Genomic DNA, 20583 nt, shown 5'->3' with positions numbered 1-20583 from the left:
CATGTTTTTTGGATGGTTGAAACAGGCCAGCATCTCATGTGGTGATTGCTGTTACAGTAATACAGACACCTCTCCTCCCCAAAGAGAGAGGGGATGGTAGACTGATAAAGACAGAGATGAAAAGACACATGCAGAACACAGGGAGTGTGAGAATGAAAGCTTGGCATGGAGATTCCTTTAGCTTCCCTTTTTCAAGTGGACTGAGCTTCATCCAAAGCGCTGTTGCTGCTACTGAATTTGGCTGTGAGCAATGCACCAGCACTAGAGATTATATACATCTGGTAAAATAATAAAACAATTGTGTTCTTTTCAAAATGAGTAATGGAGGGTACAATGTGGGGAATACAGTATATAAATATATTGAAACATTTGTAAGACTGTCTTTCTAAACTTCTGCTGTTTCTCATTCCATTTTCTCAACAGAACAGAGACAGTACATCATCTTAGAGAAAAGATAGAAAGTAAAAAGATACAAGCCAGACTTGAATTTGTAATAATAGTGCACCAAATAAATAACAATTCTGTCATCATTTATTCATCCTCGTGTTGTTCCACACTTGTTTGACTTTCTTTCTTCCATGGAATGCAAAATGAGTAATAGTGACCAGAGGCTCTCCAACTCCAAAAAGGACAATAACAACAACAAAATCATAATTTTTAAAGCATAGGTACACCAAAGAAAGTTGCATTGTGAACTTGTCTGGTCACCAAGCCGATATGCTGCAAAATCAGCTCTCTTTCAGAGCATAACTGACTTTTACAGAAATAGCAGCCTTTGAGAGGGGGACAAGCACAAGAAACTGGGGTACCATAGAAAACATCTTTTCCCTTTTGAACAAGCTTCTAAAAGGCTTTTATGGTCTATGACAAATCTGGCTGTTTGTTTCCCTCAGTGTAATCATGCAATGCTCTCAGTTATTGACACGAATAGCTGTTTCTTTTAATTTTTTTCAGTTACAATGTTATCTTTTGATGGCTTTTTCTTTTGTCATATTTACACAACCTTGATCAGCTAATGAGTGCAAATGCAATTTGTTTTCAGCGTCCAGAGCTTCTTAATGTTAGATGTAAATGGGTAGGAAAATGAGGTGATTCAGACCTCTTGAGTAATTAGAGTTAAAGGTGCACTCATTAATGTTTTATGTTGTCTTGGACTTGCTGACACCTAGTGGTGTGGATGCAGCGTCATGCAAAAGCAATAGTGTTTGCTTGCCAATGCCATGGTAGAAATTTGTTATTTTCAGTCAACTCAAATTTATTCTCTGAGCAAAATTAGTGTTCAGTTATCCATGTGATCAGAACATGGCTGCCCTCTGTGAGGCAGCCCACTTACATGTAAAATAAAAAAGGTTACTGATATGACTGGAGTCTTCATCTCATGTGATTATACCTGATTTTAAACGTATTCTTCAAAAGCAAAAATTAATTAGAGGTAAAAAAAAATTACTGAGTGCACCTTTAAGTGTTATAAGTTGTAATTGTTTTTGGTCTTGGGTAAAGTAATGCTAATTTCTGATCACGTATTAGTGTTTTTCTGGTTGGAAGATGTTGGAATTGGGTAATGTTACATTGTGTTGAGACAAACAATTCTGAATTTATCTAAACTAAAACAATATGTATATGGTCGTTTCCTTCTCAGATGAGGAGACGGGGTTGGAGGTGCATAAGGTCACACGGCCTCCAGGATTTAATGCCAACCGGCGGCGCAGCAGAGCTGTTCTATACCAACTGTCTGGACATCTGCAGAAACAAGACAAGAGCAAACTCAAGATCAACAATGTAAGAGACAAGTAAACATGCACTTAGACTCTCAGTTACACAATCGTACACTAGTAACTTATGTTTGTTCGCAGCTCCTCCAGTTTAACAGACCACGTTTGTGCCTGGTTACCTGGCCAAGTACAGAAGATGAGAAATATCAGATACCTCAGTGTTTATCTGCACTATTTTGAAAAGAACTTGAGAATGGTTAGAATGCATTGGTACAAGTAGTATTGGTAGAAGTATTAAAGTGACCTTGTAAAGCTACATAGTATTCTGTATTCAGCAATGGGAAAAACTCATCACTGAATGCATTTCTAGCCATTTGCTGCTTTTTCTACTCTAAGGAATTTATAAGTTCTACAATTAGTTAGTGACTGAGTGGCGCACACCATACTGCCTATGAAAGTCTTAATTAAAACTTGCGAAAATTAAATTAAACATTTCTGAACTTTCATTTAGAACATGTTTGGTGAAAAGCCACCCATCCCAGAGTACAAAGTGGCAGCCATTCAGAAGAGCCGATTCATTCTCCTCCATTACGGGACCTACAAAGCTGGCTGGGATTGGTTGATACTGTTAGCCACCTTTTATGTAGCAGTTACTGTTCCCTACAACGTCTGTTTCACCGTTGTTGGTGGGCGCGATGAGGGTCCGACCCCTAGAAGTCCACCGAGTGTGAGTGACATCCTGGTGGAAATCCTTTTTATGTTAGGTAAGGCTCATCCTACACAATTTCCACTTTGTGTACAGCATTATCAACTCAGTTTAACCACAAATAAGAATGCATATTTCATTCAGCTGATATTCAACAGATAAATAACAACAGCTAAGCCTGTCATTGTTTATTCAAGGAAGTGTGAACAAGCTAGGAAGTGCCATCTCAGTAATGGCACCCAGGTGACTCTAAATGTCTTTTGATCTTGCAGTCAGGCATGTGTTGAAATGAAGTACCCAAGCCTGTTGCTTTCAGACTTCTTTAGTATCAAAACACACCATTCTGTTATTGGTATGGAGAGCCAGAATTGTCTATGCCTTGCAGAGTCAGACTCTCTTTTATGTCACAAAGCAATTACATGGCCAAATAATTAGCTGGTGCTGGTATCTAGTACAAATCACTCCTAGATGTTAACTAGCAAACATTATCAAAACCCTCTCAATTACTGAAGCCACAAAAATGAGTAAAAAGTAAAAGCGCAAGTTAATCTGAATGGATTTTTGAAGGACAGTTCACCAAATTCCAATGCTGATTATATTTATTTTACAGTTCAGTTCATATTCAAGCCCAATAGACAAATTATTAGATTAATAGACATTACTTGAATATTAGAAATCCAATAGAGCTTTGCAGTGTGTGGAAAAGCATCTAGTATATTACTGTCATGCAGCGTTGTCCTCACCTAGCATTGCTTATGAGCAGTTAGTGTTTAATGACAAAATCTGTTCCTGCTCATTAAACACAGTTTCATAATGCAGAGTGAACTCTTTGTTTCTTCAAAACATGTTCTTGCACAAAAAGTTGCTTTCAGTTGGTATGCTGTCCTGAGAATCAGAGAATCAACCTCCCAAGGCTATTTATGAATCTTTACTGAGTCTATTTTCAGTTAAATGCCATTTAATGCAATTGCAAGTAGTCGCTAGTATGTTTTAGTATGTAATAACTGTTAGTCAACCAGGTAATGATAAAATAACTTTTTCCTCAATTTACTTAAATTTAGATGTTTCTTTCATTAAATTCTGTTTTCTGTAATAAATTGGTACTGTTGATTTTATATCTTTGTGGCAGACATTGTGCTAAACTTTCGCACCACATTTGTGAGCACATCAGGCCAGGTAGTGTATGATGCGCGTTCTATCTGTGTGCACTATGTCACCACCTGGCTCTTTGTGGACCTGATTGCTGCGCTACCTTTCGATTTGTTGTATGCCTTCAATGTCAGTGTGGTAAGTATGTTTTTTTTGTACTCCATGTGTTATAAAAGATAATTTTTGTGGCAGTTGATTTAAAACCTATATCTGCATGTTTTAACAGTTTTAATGGGCCAAACCCAGAGCCTTGTGGGATGCCACATTTCATCTGATGTTGGACATGCAATCATAAACAATTATCTAGTCTATGATTTACTTTTTGAGATTTGCATTCATTCTCTGTGTGTTTAGTACTTTGGGGTTCATCTACTGAAGACGGTTCGACTGTTACGGCTTCTACGCTTGCTGCAAAAGCTGGAGCGTTACTCCCAGTACAGTGCAGTGGTACTCACCTTACTCATGTCTATGTTCGCCTTGCTGGCACACTGGATGGCCTGTGTCTGGTACATCATCGGTCGCAGCGAGATTGAGAACAATAGTCCTGGTTCCTGGGACATTGGTGAGTACCACGTCTATGAACAGTCTACATAACTGTTAGAATTTAGAGAGCCTAGTAAATGCATTACAGTTCAACTCAGAGTTTGATTTCAATCATAGAGATTCCTCTGGTATTCAGATTTTTACAATGCAGTGTTTATCTCTTAAAACTGGATGAGACAAAATATAATTTACTCCCAAAGTTTTCAATTTCATAAAACAATTACAAAAAAATATGGAATCTCTCTACTGGAAAATAAATGGAATCATACCATAAAACAACCTAAATGAAAAGGTCTATATAAAAATATATATTTTTTTAACCATATTTTTCTATCATCTCCTATCTCTATTTGGCAGATATAATATTAGCATACTGTAAGCACAGCTGTCTTACAGTTTAGCCTCTAGCCTTGTTATATTAACCTAAATCCCGTCTTATTTATTTTAACATTTGAAAGAGTTCCTTTCACAGACTCTCATACACATAGAATATTATTAAAGATGTTTGTCCACTAATATACTCATTACATCGTAAATGGACAACAACCTCAACATGTGCCTTAGAAACGGGTATCCTATTATATTTCTCTTGTGAATGTGACTTTTTAGATCAAATGTGTAAATTGATTGCGGAAGGTGTTGCGACGAGAGAGAGATCGTTTATCTTCAGCTGACCGTCATGTGTGTGTTTGTGTCTTTTGTTAAAGTTTTCAATAAAACTATTATTTGTATTGTCAAGCTGGTTCTCACCTCCTCCTTTCCCTTTATATCCCTTTACACTGGTGCCAAAACCCGGGAAAAGACACAAACACACATGACGGTCAGCTTACCGTAAACAATCTCTCTCTCGTCGCACCACCTTCCGCAGTTGGCCTATATCCCTCTCGGAGGCTTAATTAGCCTGATAAGGGACCGGGTGTGTATAATCCCGACCCGGCCCCGCCCTCCACCCTGTCACACAGGTGAATTAATGGATCAATTTGACATGGAACTGAACATCTCTATCAAGCTCCCACATATTGTCTTTAATGTGAAAGAGAAAAACCGACCAAGATGCTATAAAGATCATAATAGGTGAAGTCTCATATATGCATTTAAAAAGGTTACTGAATCAAATAGCTTTTTAGCATTTCAAACTGATTTGAGTTATTCTAAATTAACCAAAACCAAAAAATGCCCCAAAGCATGAATCGATCAAAAGATTCACATGCATATATGCTTGGGAAATCAAAATTCCTGGTATTTAATGAGTGTGGCAAATCAGCAGCAAGGCTAACAGTTGATACAAGTGCAAAGCCACCTGAAAATGTAGGTGTGTGAAAGATTTGAGTTGGCCAGCATCAGTCACCCAAGGCACAACTATACAGCCACATGTTAATCTAAAAAGCAGGGGCACTACACAGATATCCAACCTCTGCTGATGTGCCAACAAGATCACCCCCACCCCCATTTACCTCTCACCCAGTTTTACATTGCCTAGCCATTGAATATTAAGCACATGAGGCTGTCTTGACACGTCTAGTTTTGCTAGTGTGAAAATGCAAGTTATGATGGAATATTTTAGCAATGTATATTCAAGACACATCAAGTCAAGTCATTTTAATTTGTATAGTGCTTTGTCTCAAAGCAGCTTTACAGAAAATCATATTATCCATTAAAGTACACATTTATTAAAGATTAACATGCCTCAAATCTTTAACAGTATAATCAACTGGAAAAATTTGTCAAATGGAGCTTGTGGAATATTAAAAATGTACCAGATTTACAAGGAATTGTTTAAAATCTCCTAAGTACCAATTTCACACTGGGTCCTTTCAGCTGTTATTACCTGCTTTTGCACAACACAGAGGCAAGGTCATTGATAGCTGTTCTCTTGAATAAAATATTGAAGACATTTTGAGTGTTGGTGTTTATGTGTGTGCGCACACTATTGACCCAATACAGATGGGAGTAGGGAAATAAAACGATGTAAATTGACTGCAGTTCTGCTATTTTCTCCTGCATCAATAATAAAAGGCTTGCCTGATGGTTCCTCTTGGAGCTGATGGAACTCTGGTTGCTCTATCCCGATCTCTCCTTCACTCTTTTTTTGGCCCGTGTCACTCCCTTCACTGTCCTCACCTCCCTCAGTTAATGGCTTGCTGCCTCGCAGACCTTTAGGGACTATAGAGTATTTTGGAGTTGGCTCCATAAGCCCAACCAAATAAAAAGCAAAAATCCACTCCTTTGGGGTTTCTTTGTCAAATAAAAAAAACATCTTGTCTGATTCTTAGAAGAAGTGGATTTAAAGTGTTTTTTGAAGAGACCAGAGACATCGCCACTGCTAAAACTATTATGCCCTTAACCTCCTTTCTCATTTCAATATCCGTCTCACTGTCACTTTTTCCTGAACCATAATCACTTTATGTTTTGTGTACTAATTTGAAAATAAGATACAAAAAAAATGAATTTGCAAAATCTTATTAATTTAGCCAGTTTTTTCATTTCATATCATTATACTTTTTGCTTAATCTTATGTTGTCTCTTACTCTTGCTCCGATTCTTTTGCCTTCTGTTTTTTTCACTACCTGTATTTCACTGAGGTCTCTGTTCAAATATTCTGTAAAACCCCCATTATTTATCCCTTTACCACAGCTAAGAGTATCCTCAATATGCCCTTCAGATACTCCTTGACCTTTCTCTCTGCCTGCAGCCCTATCTTTACCTCCTTCACATATGTCATCACTCATGATGTTACCATGGGCTGCTCTTTGTCTCCCTTGCCATGACATGAATGAATAATGTGCCCTTATACCCAGAACAACAATCCTACATGTTCTCCAGTGTTGCTTATGTTGTTATTCAGGATTAGCTTGCATATGCACTTGTCCTTTGAATGACACTACAAGTGTCTGCAGTGGTAGTTTACAACCCAATGTAACTTCTGAGGTTAAGACAGTATTTTTCCATTACAAGACAATCATCTTCTCAGAATTTCATTTTAAATGACCAGCAGGGCATTTTAAAGCATCATTTTTCTAGTCTGCTGCATCAGAGCCATTATCTTTTTAAAAGAATCTTCATCAATTCTATTTGCAGCAATTATATTTACATTTGCGCTATGCATATTAGAGGCAGTTGGCTCGTCAAAAGCTGGTTGATGGCTGTTTTTCACAAATTATTCTCCACTTGATCATGAAGTGTGATCTCTACAATACAATGTCATTGTTTAAATCCCTTTTTTTTACTACACAAACAATGTAACAGAAAAAGTGACAATATAGTTTGACTATAATATAACATTTTATAATGGCTGGGGGCAATTTTAACATCAGTTATGAGTAGAAGTAGAGAGTAGAAGTGTATTACTGATGTAATAAAATCATTGTAATACAAAACTATAATGAACATTATTTTATTAAAGTATCTAGTTGAAAACAGGTCTTGAATTTTAAGCTGATCTGTATTTTTGATTTAATGATTTAACCCATTTCAAATAATATTATTATTTTAATAATAATAATATAATAATATTATATGTGTAGTTAAAGGAATAGTTCGCCCAAAAAGGAAAATACTCTCATAATTTACTCACCCTCGTGCCATACCAGATGTGTATTTCCCAAATTAAGATTTGTAGAAGAATATTTAAGCTCTGTAGGTCCATAAAATGCAAGTGAATGGGTGCCAATTGGACCTACAGAGCTTAAATATTCTAAACATCTTCATTTGTGTTCTGCAGAAGAAAGAAAGTCATACACATCTGGGATGGAATGAGGGTGAGTAAATGATGTGAACATTTTCCTTTTTGGGTGAACTAATCCTTTAATATATGCACTGTCCCACTTTTTGAGACATTATGCAGGTACATTATAGTTAGACATTTGTTCCAGACAACAACAACAATTAGAACAATATAATAGCATAAAGTAATTTTACAGTTTACATATAAAAAAAACAATATTATTACTTTAAGGTTCTTGTCCTTACAAAGGGAGAATTTATAAATTTTTGTTCTGTGACCTTGTGTAATCTCCGTTAATGCCAAAAAGAGGTTTTTACGTTTAAATAAGTATTTTTACATAGCCAATAAAATTACTCATACTTGTGCTGAAAACAAACGTGAAAGAGAAAAGGGGGTTCTCTAAAACAACCCTTATTGGAACTACCGGTAAGTGATTTTTCTTTATTTTTTCTACAACCACAGAAAGAACAAATGGATGTAGATATTAACTGAAGCAGAAGGCAATAAAGAGGACAAACATGAATATGCGAGTAAAGCAATACAAACTGAAAAGAGGAAGATTGAAAGAGAGACTGAGATGGTGAATTACTGCAGCAGTTTGGAGTCAATCTGTTTGAATTCTTTTGCTTGTTAGCAAGGCAGCACATATCAAACGATTGCAATCAACAAAAGGGGGATTTTGATGTGTTTATATGCCTGGAGAAGAATCGCCCATGTTTCTAGTGCATGTGAAAAAGAGAGAAAGACCATGTTAACTGAAGCTAGTCACTGTGTAAATTCAGGTCCAGTTTTTCTTCCTAAATGTTGTAATGTTAGAATGTGTATGTTTGAGGTGGAGGTTTTTAAAATGTGTGATTGGTCCTCAAACCTCTGAGAAACTCTGCTTCTCCGGCATCTTTTTTCCCTCAAACTTTCTTCTGCCTGTACTTTTTTTTCCCTCATTTAATTTATTTCCTTTCACACTCTTTCTCTCTCTGTGTCTTTCCTGTCAGTTTTCCTGGTATTCTCTGAAAATCACTTAAACCACCACAGACAACCTACAAGCTAGAAGCCTACAGACAAGCAAACAGGGAGAGTTTGGGAAAGGAAGAATAAATCCAAATTATAATCTTAAGAGTTTCAGCCTACTACAATCCAAATGACATTAAAAATGCATGTTCAGCACCATGGACAAGGACAGTCGCCTTCTCTCTGCTTAATTCTGAGAGTGACCTAAGCACCTTGTACAGAGGTCACACACACACTGCATAGTTTTGGGAGTTAAGACCACTTTTAAATATGGCAGTAAATCTCCGTAATATTTGTTCTGTGTGTGTATAGAATACTTTACTCTCTGCCAACAGCTGGTGTGTGGTGAGCATACTGGCACACTATGGCTGCCGTGCCGTCACATCATCAAGGTGGATGCTGCACACTGGTGGTGGTTGAGGAGGGTCCCCTGGTCACTATGTAAAGCACTTTAAGTATAGCATCAGAAAAGCGCTAATAAATGTTCATTCATTCATACACGAGTCAATCTTGAAATTGCAATAGAGGACATTATAACCATAGCCATGGATTGACATCTAAACAAGAAACAGGAATGCCAACATTTTTGGTTTTAGATATTTTTATTGAAAGAAATATTAGTGATCGGAGGCATGTTCATTTTGTCACTTCCTGAATGGTTTGTAGCCTGAAAATATTAGAGAAAAGTAGTAGACAATATCATGTTTTGATCATGTACAAGTTAAGCTCAATCGACAGCATTTGTGGCATAATATTGGGCACTTACAATGGAAGTGAATGGGGCTGAATTTTGAAAGGTTTAAAAACAGAAATGTAAAGCTTAAAGTTTATACAGTAAAAGCACTTACAATAATTCTTCTGTTAAAACTCATGTATGATTTGAGCTGTAAAATTGGTTAAATCGGTGTTTTTAACTGTTGTTTTAGGATTTTAGGGCTTATGCCATTATGTTGTCATGGTAACAAAGTTGTAAAATTGGATACAGCTTTACACATAAAAGGTTAGTTCGTGATTTTAACACACTAAACACAAATTGTTTCGTGTTGTGCCTGTACTTTTGAAACAGTGAATATTTTTACATGTACCGGTACAGGTTTGCCCCCATTCACTTCCATGGTAAGTGCCTTACTGTAACCTAGATTTATTTTTTATTTATTTTTAAAGAAAAGTAGGGGTAAGTCAATACAAATTTTTGTGGTAATCAACATTATGCTGCAAATGCTTTCAATTGAGCTTAACTTTTATTGAAACCAGAATATTCCTTGAATGGAAAATTTTTCAAAGCTTATAGGTGAGTATTATAGAGACTTTTGGTGACCAAAATAAATGGCTCATACCCTCTCCTTTATGTTTTTCTCATTTTTTTGTAGGCTGGCTACATGAACTGGGGAAACGTCTTGGCACCCCTTACTTCCTGTCCCCACTTGCCTCCCTCATTCCTGATTCGCTGCGCCCCACCATTTTAGATAGATTGGTAGCCAATACAAGCCAATTGAACACCACTGATCTGGTGGGACATGACTCTGTGTGGAACTCGAGCCAGTGGAATGCAACAGGGACAGGGCCGGTGGGCACTACAATTCCAGAACAGACTGGAGCTGTACTGGGAGGCGGGCCCTCAATTCGGAGTTCGTATGTGACGTCGCTGTACTTTGCTTTAAGCAGTCTGACCAGCGTGGGTTTTGGAAATGTCTCGGCTAATACCGACTCAGAGAAGATCTTCTCTATCTGCACCATGCTGATTGGAGGTAAGGACTAGAATACAGGATTTACATGTTGACTTAATGCTCATTTAATGGTGCACTCAGTAACTTTTGTTGTTTGTGTCATCTTTGATTCAATCAAAATCAGCTTTCAGTTACAGATACCATTGTAGAAATTCATTATTCATAGTCAGCCATAATTCAATTAATCCATGATTTAAACTGTCCAATTTCAGGGCAGTAACTGTGATTAAGCAAGTACTATTTGGCTGGTGATGTGATTCTAACATGGCTGGCCCCGTGAGGGGATCCTCTCCATGTAGAAGAAAACTGCTTTTATAAGGTTACTGATATGACTGATATGAGTCTTCATCTCGTGTGATTGGTCGTGATTTTATGCGTATATTTCAAAATTAAAATGAATTTCTTTAGGAGTAAAACTTTTTTTTAAGGAATAAATCACACTATCATCATTTACTCACCCTCATGCCATCCCAGATGTGTGACTTTTTTTCTTCAGCAGAACACAAATGAAGAGTTTTTTATAAAAATATCTCAGGTCTGTTGATCCATACAGTACAAGTGAAAGGTGATAGCTCCGAAAATCATATAAAGGAAACATGAAAGTAATTCAAATGACTCCAGTGTTTAAATACATTTTTTCAGAAGCAATATTATAGGTGTGGGTGAGAAACAGAACAATATTGAAGTTCTTTTTTCACTCTAAATGTCCACTTTAACTTTTACTTTCAGATGTGAAAGTGAAACTAAACAGGCACCAGATGTGACTTTCAGATGTAAAAGTGAAAGTGGAGATTTAGAATAAAATAAGACTTAATTTGTATCTGTTTCTCAACCACACCTATTATATCGCATTTGAAGATATGGATTCAACCACTGGAGTCTAATGGATTACATCTATGTTTTCCTTGATTTTTGGAGCTACAAAGGTCTGCTCACCATTTACTTGCATTGTATGGACCCACAGAGCTGAAATATTCTTCTAATTATTTTTGTTTGTGTTCTGCTGAAGAAATACACATGTGATATGGCATGAGGGTGAGTAAATGATGAGAGAATTTTCCTTTTTGAGTGAACTATTCCTTTCACTACACATATAATTATTTTAAATGGGTTTAGTCCTTTTAACAAATATATATCAGCTTAAATGTCAAGACCTGTTTTCAACTAGATACTTTAATAAAATAATGTTCATTACATTAAGATTCAACTTTCGATTCAGTAATACAATTTTCTACTCATAACTGGTGTTAAAATTGCCTCAAGGATGTCATGAGGATGAGTAAATGATGAGATAATTTTAATTTTGGGGTAAACTATCCCTTTAATGAGAAACACATTTAGTACTGAGTGCACCTTTAAGCAGAAGCTTAAACCCCCATTAAGAAACAAATTGGAATTGCTGTGTTGTAATTGTACTTATACCACAGGTGTGTTGAATGCTTGATTCTGATTGTTTGAAGGACATTCTAAGGTGTGCAATTATTTTTCAAGTAAACACACGGCTAAGAAGTTCCAGGTCTTGACCGCATAACGGTTCAATATCACTCCGCCAAATTAACTGAAATAATGGGAAAGTTATAGGCTAGCCTACAGTACAGTCCACCACAACATACAGATCAAACAACAAACAAAAATATCATACATCAAACATAATGACAGACAATTTCGATTTTCCAGAAATAACTTTTAATATTCTGGGAAAGTATGAAAATTTCAACAAATGGGCGGCAGCTGAATTGGACAGTCCAGATGAAAAAAGTTACAAACGAAAGAGAACATCAAAGGGAACTGGCACCAGCAAACAACATAAAACAATCAGTGATGAACAGCTAGACAGGCTTGAGGGTGAAAACATGAAGTAAACACCAAAAAAAAACAACAGCTTGGGCAGTAAATGTTTTTAACGAATGGCTTAAAGACAAAAATACTTCTGTGGAAGAGGTAGGGGGTCAAACGCCCTAACTACCCAGCTGCGAGCTTTCTATGTCACAGTCAGAAGCACAACGGGCACAGAGTATTCAGTGTCATATATTATTGTAGATAACAGGAAACAGACAGACAGACACACACACACACACACACACACACACACACACACTAGCTTGTTTCTCCAAGTGCTTAAAAGCAGCGTATCCTCTGTTGCTAGTTCTAACATGATGTTTTCGAATTAGCAACGAAGGCTTCAGCTGAATTAAAGCAAGATACACTTGATCAATACAACAGTTCCTACTATTATCTGAAATATCTGTGGGAAAAACCCTCACGCTCCCTCTCTCTCTCACCCTCACCTTCTCTCTTTCTCTCTCTCTCACACACACACACACACACACATTATATGCGTAGCGCAAAAAAGTTCTTGAGATAAAACCCTGAAAGATGTGTTAAGGTGTTGTAACCGTGGTATAAGTGGAATAATTGACTCTGGCCCACTGAATTGTTTAAAAATAATGCATACCTGAGGTGCGCGTCGTGACCGCATTACCACCACAGGTGTGCATTATTTTTAAACAAATCAATGGGCCATCGTCAATTATTCCTTACATATTGGATGGTGGATGACATATTCTATTGTTTATTTATAGTTTACATTTTACAAACGTTTTTCACAATTTGTTTTATTTGAACCTGATGAAGCCCTGCGTGCCTAAACACACTAGTTTGGTTTAAATGAAGTGTCACTTCCTCACTTTAGACCAATGATTAACTCAGAACTAAATCATTTGGATATATAACCCCTCACATATGTGAGGAAATCAAGAAAATTACCTTAAATCAACATAATTGACACAATACAATTCTTGAAGTCCAGGCCTGTAACATATGTAGTGAATACAGCATGACACAATCACGTGAAAGATTGCCTGACCTTGTCCATGCATTGATCATTTAGAACAATGACAAGGAGCACATAAGGACTGCAACATAATCAAATTTCAAGCTGTGGGATACTGTCCTTACTGATGGGGTAGAGATAAATCACTGATGTATGCCTGGATGTGACACACTGGACCAGCCTTGAGGTCTTGAATGTATTTTTGTGGCTAGAACAAATGAAATGTTGTTGTCAAGATACTGGCTTAAGAATTTGGGGACACAATTATGATAATCAGATAACGAGATGCTTATAGAATTACATTACTAATGGGGACATCTGTACTCATTCAAACAAGAACCATTCTTGTTAGGCTGAAAATGATTTCTGCCTGATATGTGAATGTCATGTATAATGGGGCACGGATATACTTGTGCTTGTACTTTTGAATCCTGTCCTCACCTCCCTAATCAATATGTTGAAGTCATAGCTTAATAACCTCTTTTAGCTTGCGGGGATCCCAATGTTCACTTACTTCATTATCTTTCCCACCCCTCCTAGACAGGTTCATTAATATTCAGAGAAATGATTTTGTCTCTCAAAGCAGTGCCTATTGATGATGCTTAAAATGTGCAAGCAAGTGATAATCATGGTTTCACCTTCCTGCAATACAAATTGACAGCACAATACTTAATAGCATAAGTTTGAAATACACAACACAACACTGTTTGGAACTGGAACTAAAAACAGAATGTGTTTCATTTCGATCCGTTCTGAGCAAAAATAGTATTATTTTGTTCCGGTTCAGAGGTTCCTCAGCCTCCTTTCCAAAAGTTACCGGTTAGAACAAAACAAAATGATTTGCCAATTGCATTGTTGCCAGATCTCACAAGAGAAACAAGCAACATGGTCTAGAAAAACAAGCACAAAATAAGCCACTACCCTCTCCAAATTAAGATAAAATAAGCCTTTTTTCCTGTGTGGTGGATTTATTGGCATAGAAATCATAACAAGCAGTTGATTAACAGTTAAGTATAATTTTAATTACATTTGCTTATCATTCAGAACCTGGCAGCATCAAATCTGTATTAATGCATCATCTCTAATAAAAATTATTGATTTAGCCGTTTCCTTCAGGATTAGAGCACGTTTAATGTTTTCAGGCAACATGAAGTTGTGTAGTTCTACAAATTTTTCTATGATATTCCCTTTGGCTTTTAGTTCCATGAAAAAATTCTCAGAATGAAAATTAACCTGTTATAACCAGTTATCAGCATTTAAAAATTACTTTTTCATTCCGGATCAATTTAAAATCATTTTGTTTTGGTTTTTGGTCACGTTCTGCTAAAATTTCATTAATTCATTTTCGCTTATCATTTTCACAACTGTTTTTAGTCTCTGGTTCGGAATACACAACACTTGTTTACAAACCGGTTTACATTATGTTTGGACTTTTGAGTAAGTATCGGCCAATTAATCAGAAAAAAAATGTATTTGCTTATATCTTCGAAACATCTTGATTAATTTTTGTCATGGGGATCTGTAGATGCAAGTTCTGTGTATATTGGTTGTACGATCTAGGAGGAAAACGAAAAGTGGGGAAAAAAATACAAATACACAATACTTTCTTTAAACATCTACATCTAAATGTCATCTCTGATAAACTTGATTAAAGCAATAGTTCAGCCAAAAATGAAATTCTTCCATTATTTACTCACTCTCATGTTGCTCCAAACCGGTATGCTGTTATGTATTCCCTGGAACACAAAAGTTCCAGAGAATACATAACTTTATTGAAGAAGTGTTACACAGCTTTTTCCATACAATAAGAATCACCTACGGTCTCATCGACTTAACATAAACGCCCATCTGTAGACTATAAGATCGCAAGTCTACACAACGTGCACCATATGGGACAGGACCCAAGTGTGCCATAACGGACTGCGTTTTTCCAAAGGTTTAAACTTGCTATAGGACTGAATTTCCCAAAAGGACCAAATTGCTGCATTTGTTTTACTAAAGTACCCTTTAGAGAACCATCAGTGGCTATTAAGTTCTGGGTCCCATTTGACCCAATTTACATTTAAACTTCATTTCCCAAGGGCTTCCATTGTTAGAGAGCCAACAATTGCGTTGACCAAGTTATCAATTTAGCTTTGCTACTTATTGATTATCCTTCTCCTCATCAGGGCACATTTCCCAAGTGGTGGATCTGGTTTATTGTTTAACTACCTCTAAATCTTCAACCCTAGAGCAGCAATGCCAGTTAAGTAAGTAGATTAACAGTGTTCCAGCATATAGTTATTGACATTAATAGACAACTGTCTACCAGGGGGATTCAACCTTTTCATGAGGGTAAATACAGATAAAGTGGGACAACAGGTGAAGTGAGAACTTGTGCTTTGTGCTTAAAGGGAAAGTTACAAATTATAATTCTGTTATCATTGTACTTACCCTCATGTTGTTCTTTCTTTCTTGGAACACAAAAGGACATGTTAGGCAGAAACGTGAACATTCTGCCTAACATCTACTCAATGTTTTGTTGGATGAAAGAAAGTAAGTCAAAAGGGTTTGGAACAACATGTGGGTGAGTAAATTATGAAATATTTTCATTTTTGGGGTGAACTATCCATTCAAAAAATTTTCCTTTTGTCTTTGTAGTGTATTAGAGATCTTTATTTATTTAAAATACTATTGTGTGAGGGTCTCAGCCATTTGGGATCATTTTTAAAACAATGGCAATTGCAAATCATCAGAAAGTGTCCCGCTTTAACTATATTCGCATTAAAAGACATAAATCTGTTCCATAGGTTTAGCAGTATCCTCCATGATGTGTCCAATGACATGTTGCATAGTTTGTTTCATTGTTCATAGTAAAATTGGTGATTTTAAATTCTGTCTACCTTTGTTTTTATGATCCAACCCATAACCCCCACGTTAGAGTTTAGTGTCGCATATTTGACATCCTTTTTATCTTCTGTTCAGTTTTTGAAGAAGAAAAATGCTTCAATTGGCCACACTAAGCTGTTTTCTGCTTACTTGTTTAGCACTGGGATTAGACTAAGTGCAACAGAAATGGAGACGCTTGTTACCTGTTGGGACAGCCATAATGATTTTTGCTGCTGCATGTGCATTTGTTTGCTGGAGAGAGAAGTCATGACAGTGGACTGAATTTTAAAGAATGACCTCTGGGGCATGAGCAGAGAGACACAGGCCCCATAGCACTTAAGAGCGCCGAATGAGGCCGGCTGAATCCATGCACACTCACATCGGAATCAATCTGTCACCAAATCCTACCACTAAGGGCCATTACTGCCCCATCCAGATGACAGCTATTTTCCTACATAGACACAGAGATTGCACAGAGGGAATTTGAGAAGCACATCTACATTGATATTCGTTAGACTAAACAACCATACTATTATGCTCACCCCCTTCCAACCAATAGGAAATTTAGATTTTTCAGAGGATGGTATTTATTAGCTGAAACCAGTGGCGTAGCCAAGGGTGTTCTGGGCCCATCCAAATTAGACCCAGGCCCACTTAGAATATTAGAGATTATTATTTGACTTAAAATATACTTTATATAGTGTACATTCTGATATCTGAAAGTGTGAAAGAACTGTTTGAATTTGTCGCCTTTCTGTTGTTAAGGACAATTTGGTAAAATAAATTTTGGGTGAAAATTTGGCCCATCCATTTTTATTGAGTCCCACCAAAAAGTAAATTCCTGGCTACTCGCTTGGCTGAAGAATGATGATAGAATAAACATTGTCATAATTTTCTCACTCTAATATTGTTCCAAACCTGTTTTACTTAGTTTTGTGAAATACAAAAAGAGATTTTAGGTAGAATATTACAGGTAGCCTCAGTCACTGTTCACTTTCATTTCATCGTTTTGTCTATGCGATGAAAGTAGATGGTGACTCACATTTCTGCCTAAAATCTTATCCTGTGTTCCACACAAGAAAGAAATAATACAGGTTACAAACAACCCATGAGGGTGAGTAAATTATGCCATACTTTTTGGATTAACTATACCTTTAATTTGTGATGTTTTATTTAAGTGTCTAACATGTTTGTTCTGAAATTCCCTGAGAAAGATAAATAGAAAGAGTCCACTGTTGACAATGGATAAGAGTATAGAGCTAGAAAATTAATGTAGATAGTAGAGCTCAGATAATTTGGTATTTGGAATTTGCTGTTTGAATTTATATTTTTTTATTAAATTTTTTAATTTAAATCTTTGACTTTGGTATCTTGGAAAATCTGAGCAAAGTGTGAGTCATTGTTTAGACAACTCCAGAGGAGATGCATGTGAAATGACTAGGGTCTGAGAAGTTGGAGACTTCAGCAGAAGTCTCATTTTGCTCTCAATTTAATCACATTGCTGTCTTAGAAAAACAATTGAGATATTAAAGAGAGATCATCTGTGATTGTTGTTTCCTGCGGGCATCAGACGGTAGCTTTTATTCATTCTTTTGGCTCCCTATTTGAAGATTTTCATGGATTTCAGCACATCCAAGCACTTAACGGTCACACAGCCCAGGTGCAACCACTTACACAGAGCACAGTGCTTGAGTAGAAGAGAGGCATGCAATTTCCGCAACAATTTATACTGCAGACTTCAATTAGCACTTCCATAAGTACTCTCCAATCCTTCTTGATTGTTTAGACTCGTGTTGGCTAAGTTCACAAGGTTACATAAATAAATGGTATAGTGTTTTGCTGTGGAGAGAAAACAGTTGATTTTACTTTGTTCGGTTTGTCACACTGAACTGAACCTCTGCTGAGGAAACTATTAGCTTGCTGTCCTTGTCTTGAGATCAAGAAGTAGATGACAGGCATGAAGGATGAAGTTAAAACTTGAGGTGATCCAATCACTAAATACAGGTGTAAACATGGTCAGACAAGTACACAAATCTTATATAATAATCCTGTCATGATCACATTTATCAAAATGCAGATCAGTTGCACTTCATCTACTAGACCTAGAAGAGCCTAAAAGAAGGAATATCAGCAGTCCTCTCTCTAAAAGTCCTGTTTCCTTGTTTCTCCATGGCTAAATGAATGACTACTGTTTGAAAGTCTTCAAGAGCTGCAAGTCTGTTTGACATTCCTGCAGACATATTATTAGTACAGTACATACATACACACACACATATATATATATATATATATATATATATATATATATATATATATATATATATATATATATAAAATATTTTACATCTTAAAAATAGGTTAAATGCACTTGAGAAAAATAATGTATATATAAAAAAATCTTGTTTTCAAAGAAAACAAATTTAGTGAGGTTTATGCTTCAAACAAGAACAAATATATTTGAAACAAATTATACTTTTTTTAGGCTACATTATTTAAGTTTTTTTTTGTTAAAAAAATAAAATGTTATTAATGAGAGAGTGCAACAAATATTCATCTTCCAACCCATGTCTTTACCCAAATACACTTTTATAATCCTATAATAATTATTTATATTTTAGAGCTGTCAGGTGCTGTTGGATTTTGCAGGAAAATGCATACATACGTCATTCGCCTTGTGTGTTGGTGTCATATCCGTACACAGAGAAAATAAGATCTGGATACTGTAGCGTGTGTATGGTGTGAGAGTAGTATGAAGCTGAAAGTTAGTTGTCTCAAAAATTGACCATGGATCATTCAAAATGGCAAACTTCTGGGAATCACCGGTGGTAAAAACAAAGAAATCCCTAACAGAGCAGAGTCTACAAACAAAAAGGGAAAGTGACAGAGTTCATAATAAAATCCGAATCAACATCGGCTTGGCTTTTCAGAGGTGGTGACAACTCTGAGATCTGAAAAGATTTAAAAGCGACCTAGAGATGGTGCTTTTCTTACTCAACTTGCAAGATATTTTATTGATATGGTTTATGTATAGTTGTGTAATCACACACACACACACACACACACACGTCTGTGTTTGTGTAGTGAAATACAATAATTATATTATAATCGGTGCAGAACTTTTCACTTGCTACCACACATGTGTATTTTTCTTTATAACAGCAATAATTTATATAAATAGATCATTTAGTCCTAGGCTTGCCAAGTACATGTGAGTCTTGAAATGATGTTGACCTCTGGTTAGTAACAATAACAATCTATTAGTTACTACCGTGGCCTATTTGGCCAGAATATCCTGCAGTTATAAAAACGTTACACCATTTGGACAAGCAATCATTATGTCTAATGCTAACGAACGTTACCTAACTTAATTTATACTTAATTTATTTCAAAACATCAATGTTTCCAATAAGTCAAAACAACAGCATAAGATATGGCACTAACCTGCTCAGATGACATATGTTCGGACATCTTTCATTATTTATTGTCCATTCGCTCTGATAAGTTGTACTGTATCCAGTGTACACTGGTGCCTCGAACCACATTCATTTGCTCAGAGGAGTAGAGATGAAGCACAACTTACGTCAATACCAAAACAATGTTCTTCCGTAAGACACATGTAGTATTATTTTTTAACCACTAGAGGGCCAAAAGTTACATAGTGTAGCTTTTTAAGCATTAACCATAATTTTAGTTCCTATATCTTCTGTCCTTTTGATCCTTCAGTAAATTTATCTAGTTTAAATATGTTTAGATAACGTTGTCTACTGGAAAACAAGACAAAAATGCTGAGAAAGAAATGTTTTTGAAAGAGGAGTTGATCCGCATAATGCATAACAATTAGAATCTTTGAATTGTTTGTTGTGTCTCTCCCCAGCACTCATGCATGCTGCAGTCTTTGGGAACGTGACAGCCATCATCCAGCGCATGTACTCACGCCGCTCGCTCTATCACACCCGCACAAAAGACCTCAAGGACTTCATCCGTGTGCATCGACTGCCCAAGGCCCTCGCTCAACGCATGCTGGAGTGTTTTCAGACTACATGGTCTGTCAACAACGGCATAGATGTCAGCGAGGTAGGAAGTCAAAAGTTCAAGGCAGAGCCTCACAGTATCCAAGTTAGGAGAAGATTTTAACATCAAATTAAGCACTAAAGTTTAATACATAGGGTTAGGGGATTGTTCAAATCCCAAACTTGTATTATTATGAGTAATAGTGATGGTTGCCTTGGCAAGCACCACTAATGAATTAATCATTAGAATAAATCATGCTGAAACAAATGTGAATAAGTGCAGTTGGTCTGTGCAGTCCCATA

The 20583-nt window shown here is 36.4% G+C and overlaps 1 protein-coding gene across 2 annotated transcripts in view; it reads left to right on the top strand.

Annotated features, from left to right (window-relative positions):
* Window positions 1–20583, top strand: part of kcnh3 (potassium voltage-gated channel, subfamily H (eag-related), member 3) — a 150142-nt gene that overhangs the window by 98279 nt on the left and 31280 nt on the right. For both annotated transcript variants that reach the window (XM_052148849.1, XM_052148850.1), the window contains exons 4-9: window positions 1640–1779; window positions 2224–2476; window positions 3548–3705; window positions 3922–4129; window positions 10213–10590; window positions 20145–20344. In XM_052148849.1, coding sequence (XP_052004809.1) covers window positions 1640–1779; window positions 2224–2476; window positions 3548–3705; window positions 3922–4129; window positions 10213–10590; window positions 20145–20344 — 1337 coding nt within the window. The remainder of the gene's footprint in view (window positions 1–1639; window positions 1780–2223; window positions 2477–3547; window positions 3706–3921; window positions 4130–10212; window positions 10591–20144; window positions 20345–20583) is intronic.

The sequence above is a fragment of the Xyrauchen texanus genome, chromosome 18, assembly GCF_025860055.1.
Source record: "Xyrauchen texanus isolate HMW12.3.18 chromosome 18, RBS_HiC_50CHRs, whole genome shotgun sequence".
NCBI classification, from domain to species: Eukaryota; Metazoa; Chordata; class Actinopteri; order Cypriniformes; family Catostomidae; genus Xyrauchen; species Xyrauchen texanus.
This window is presented reverse-complemented; position numbering and strand designations above follow the sequence as displayed.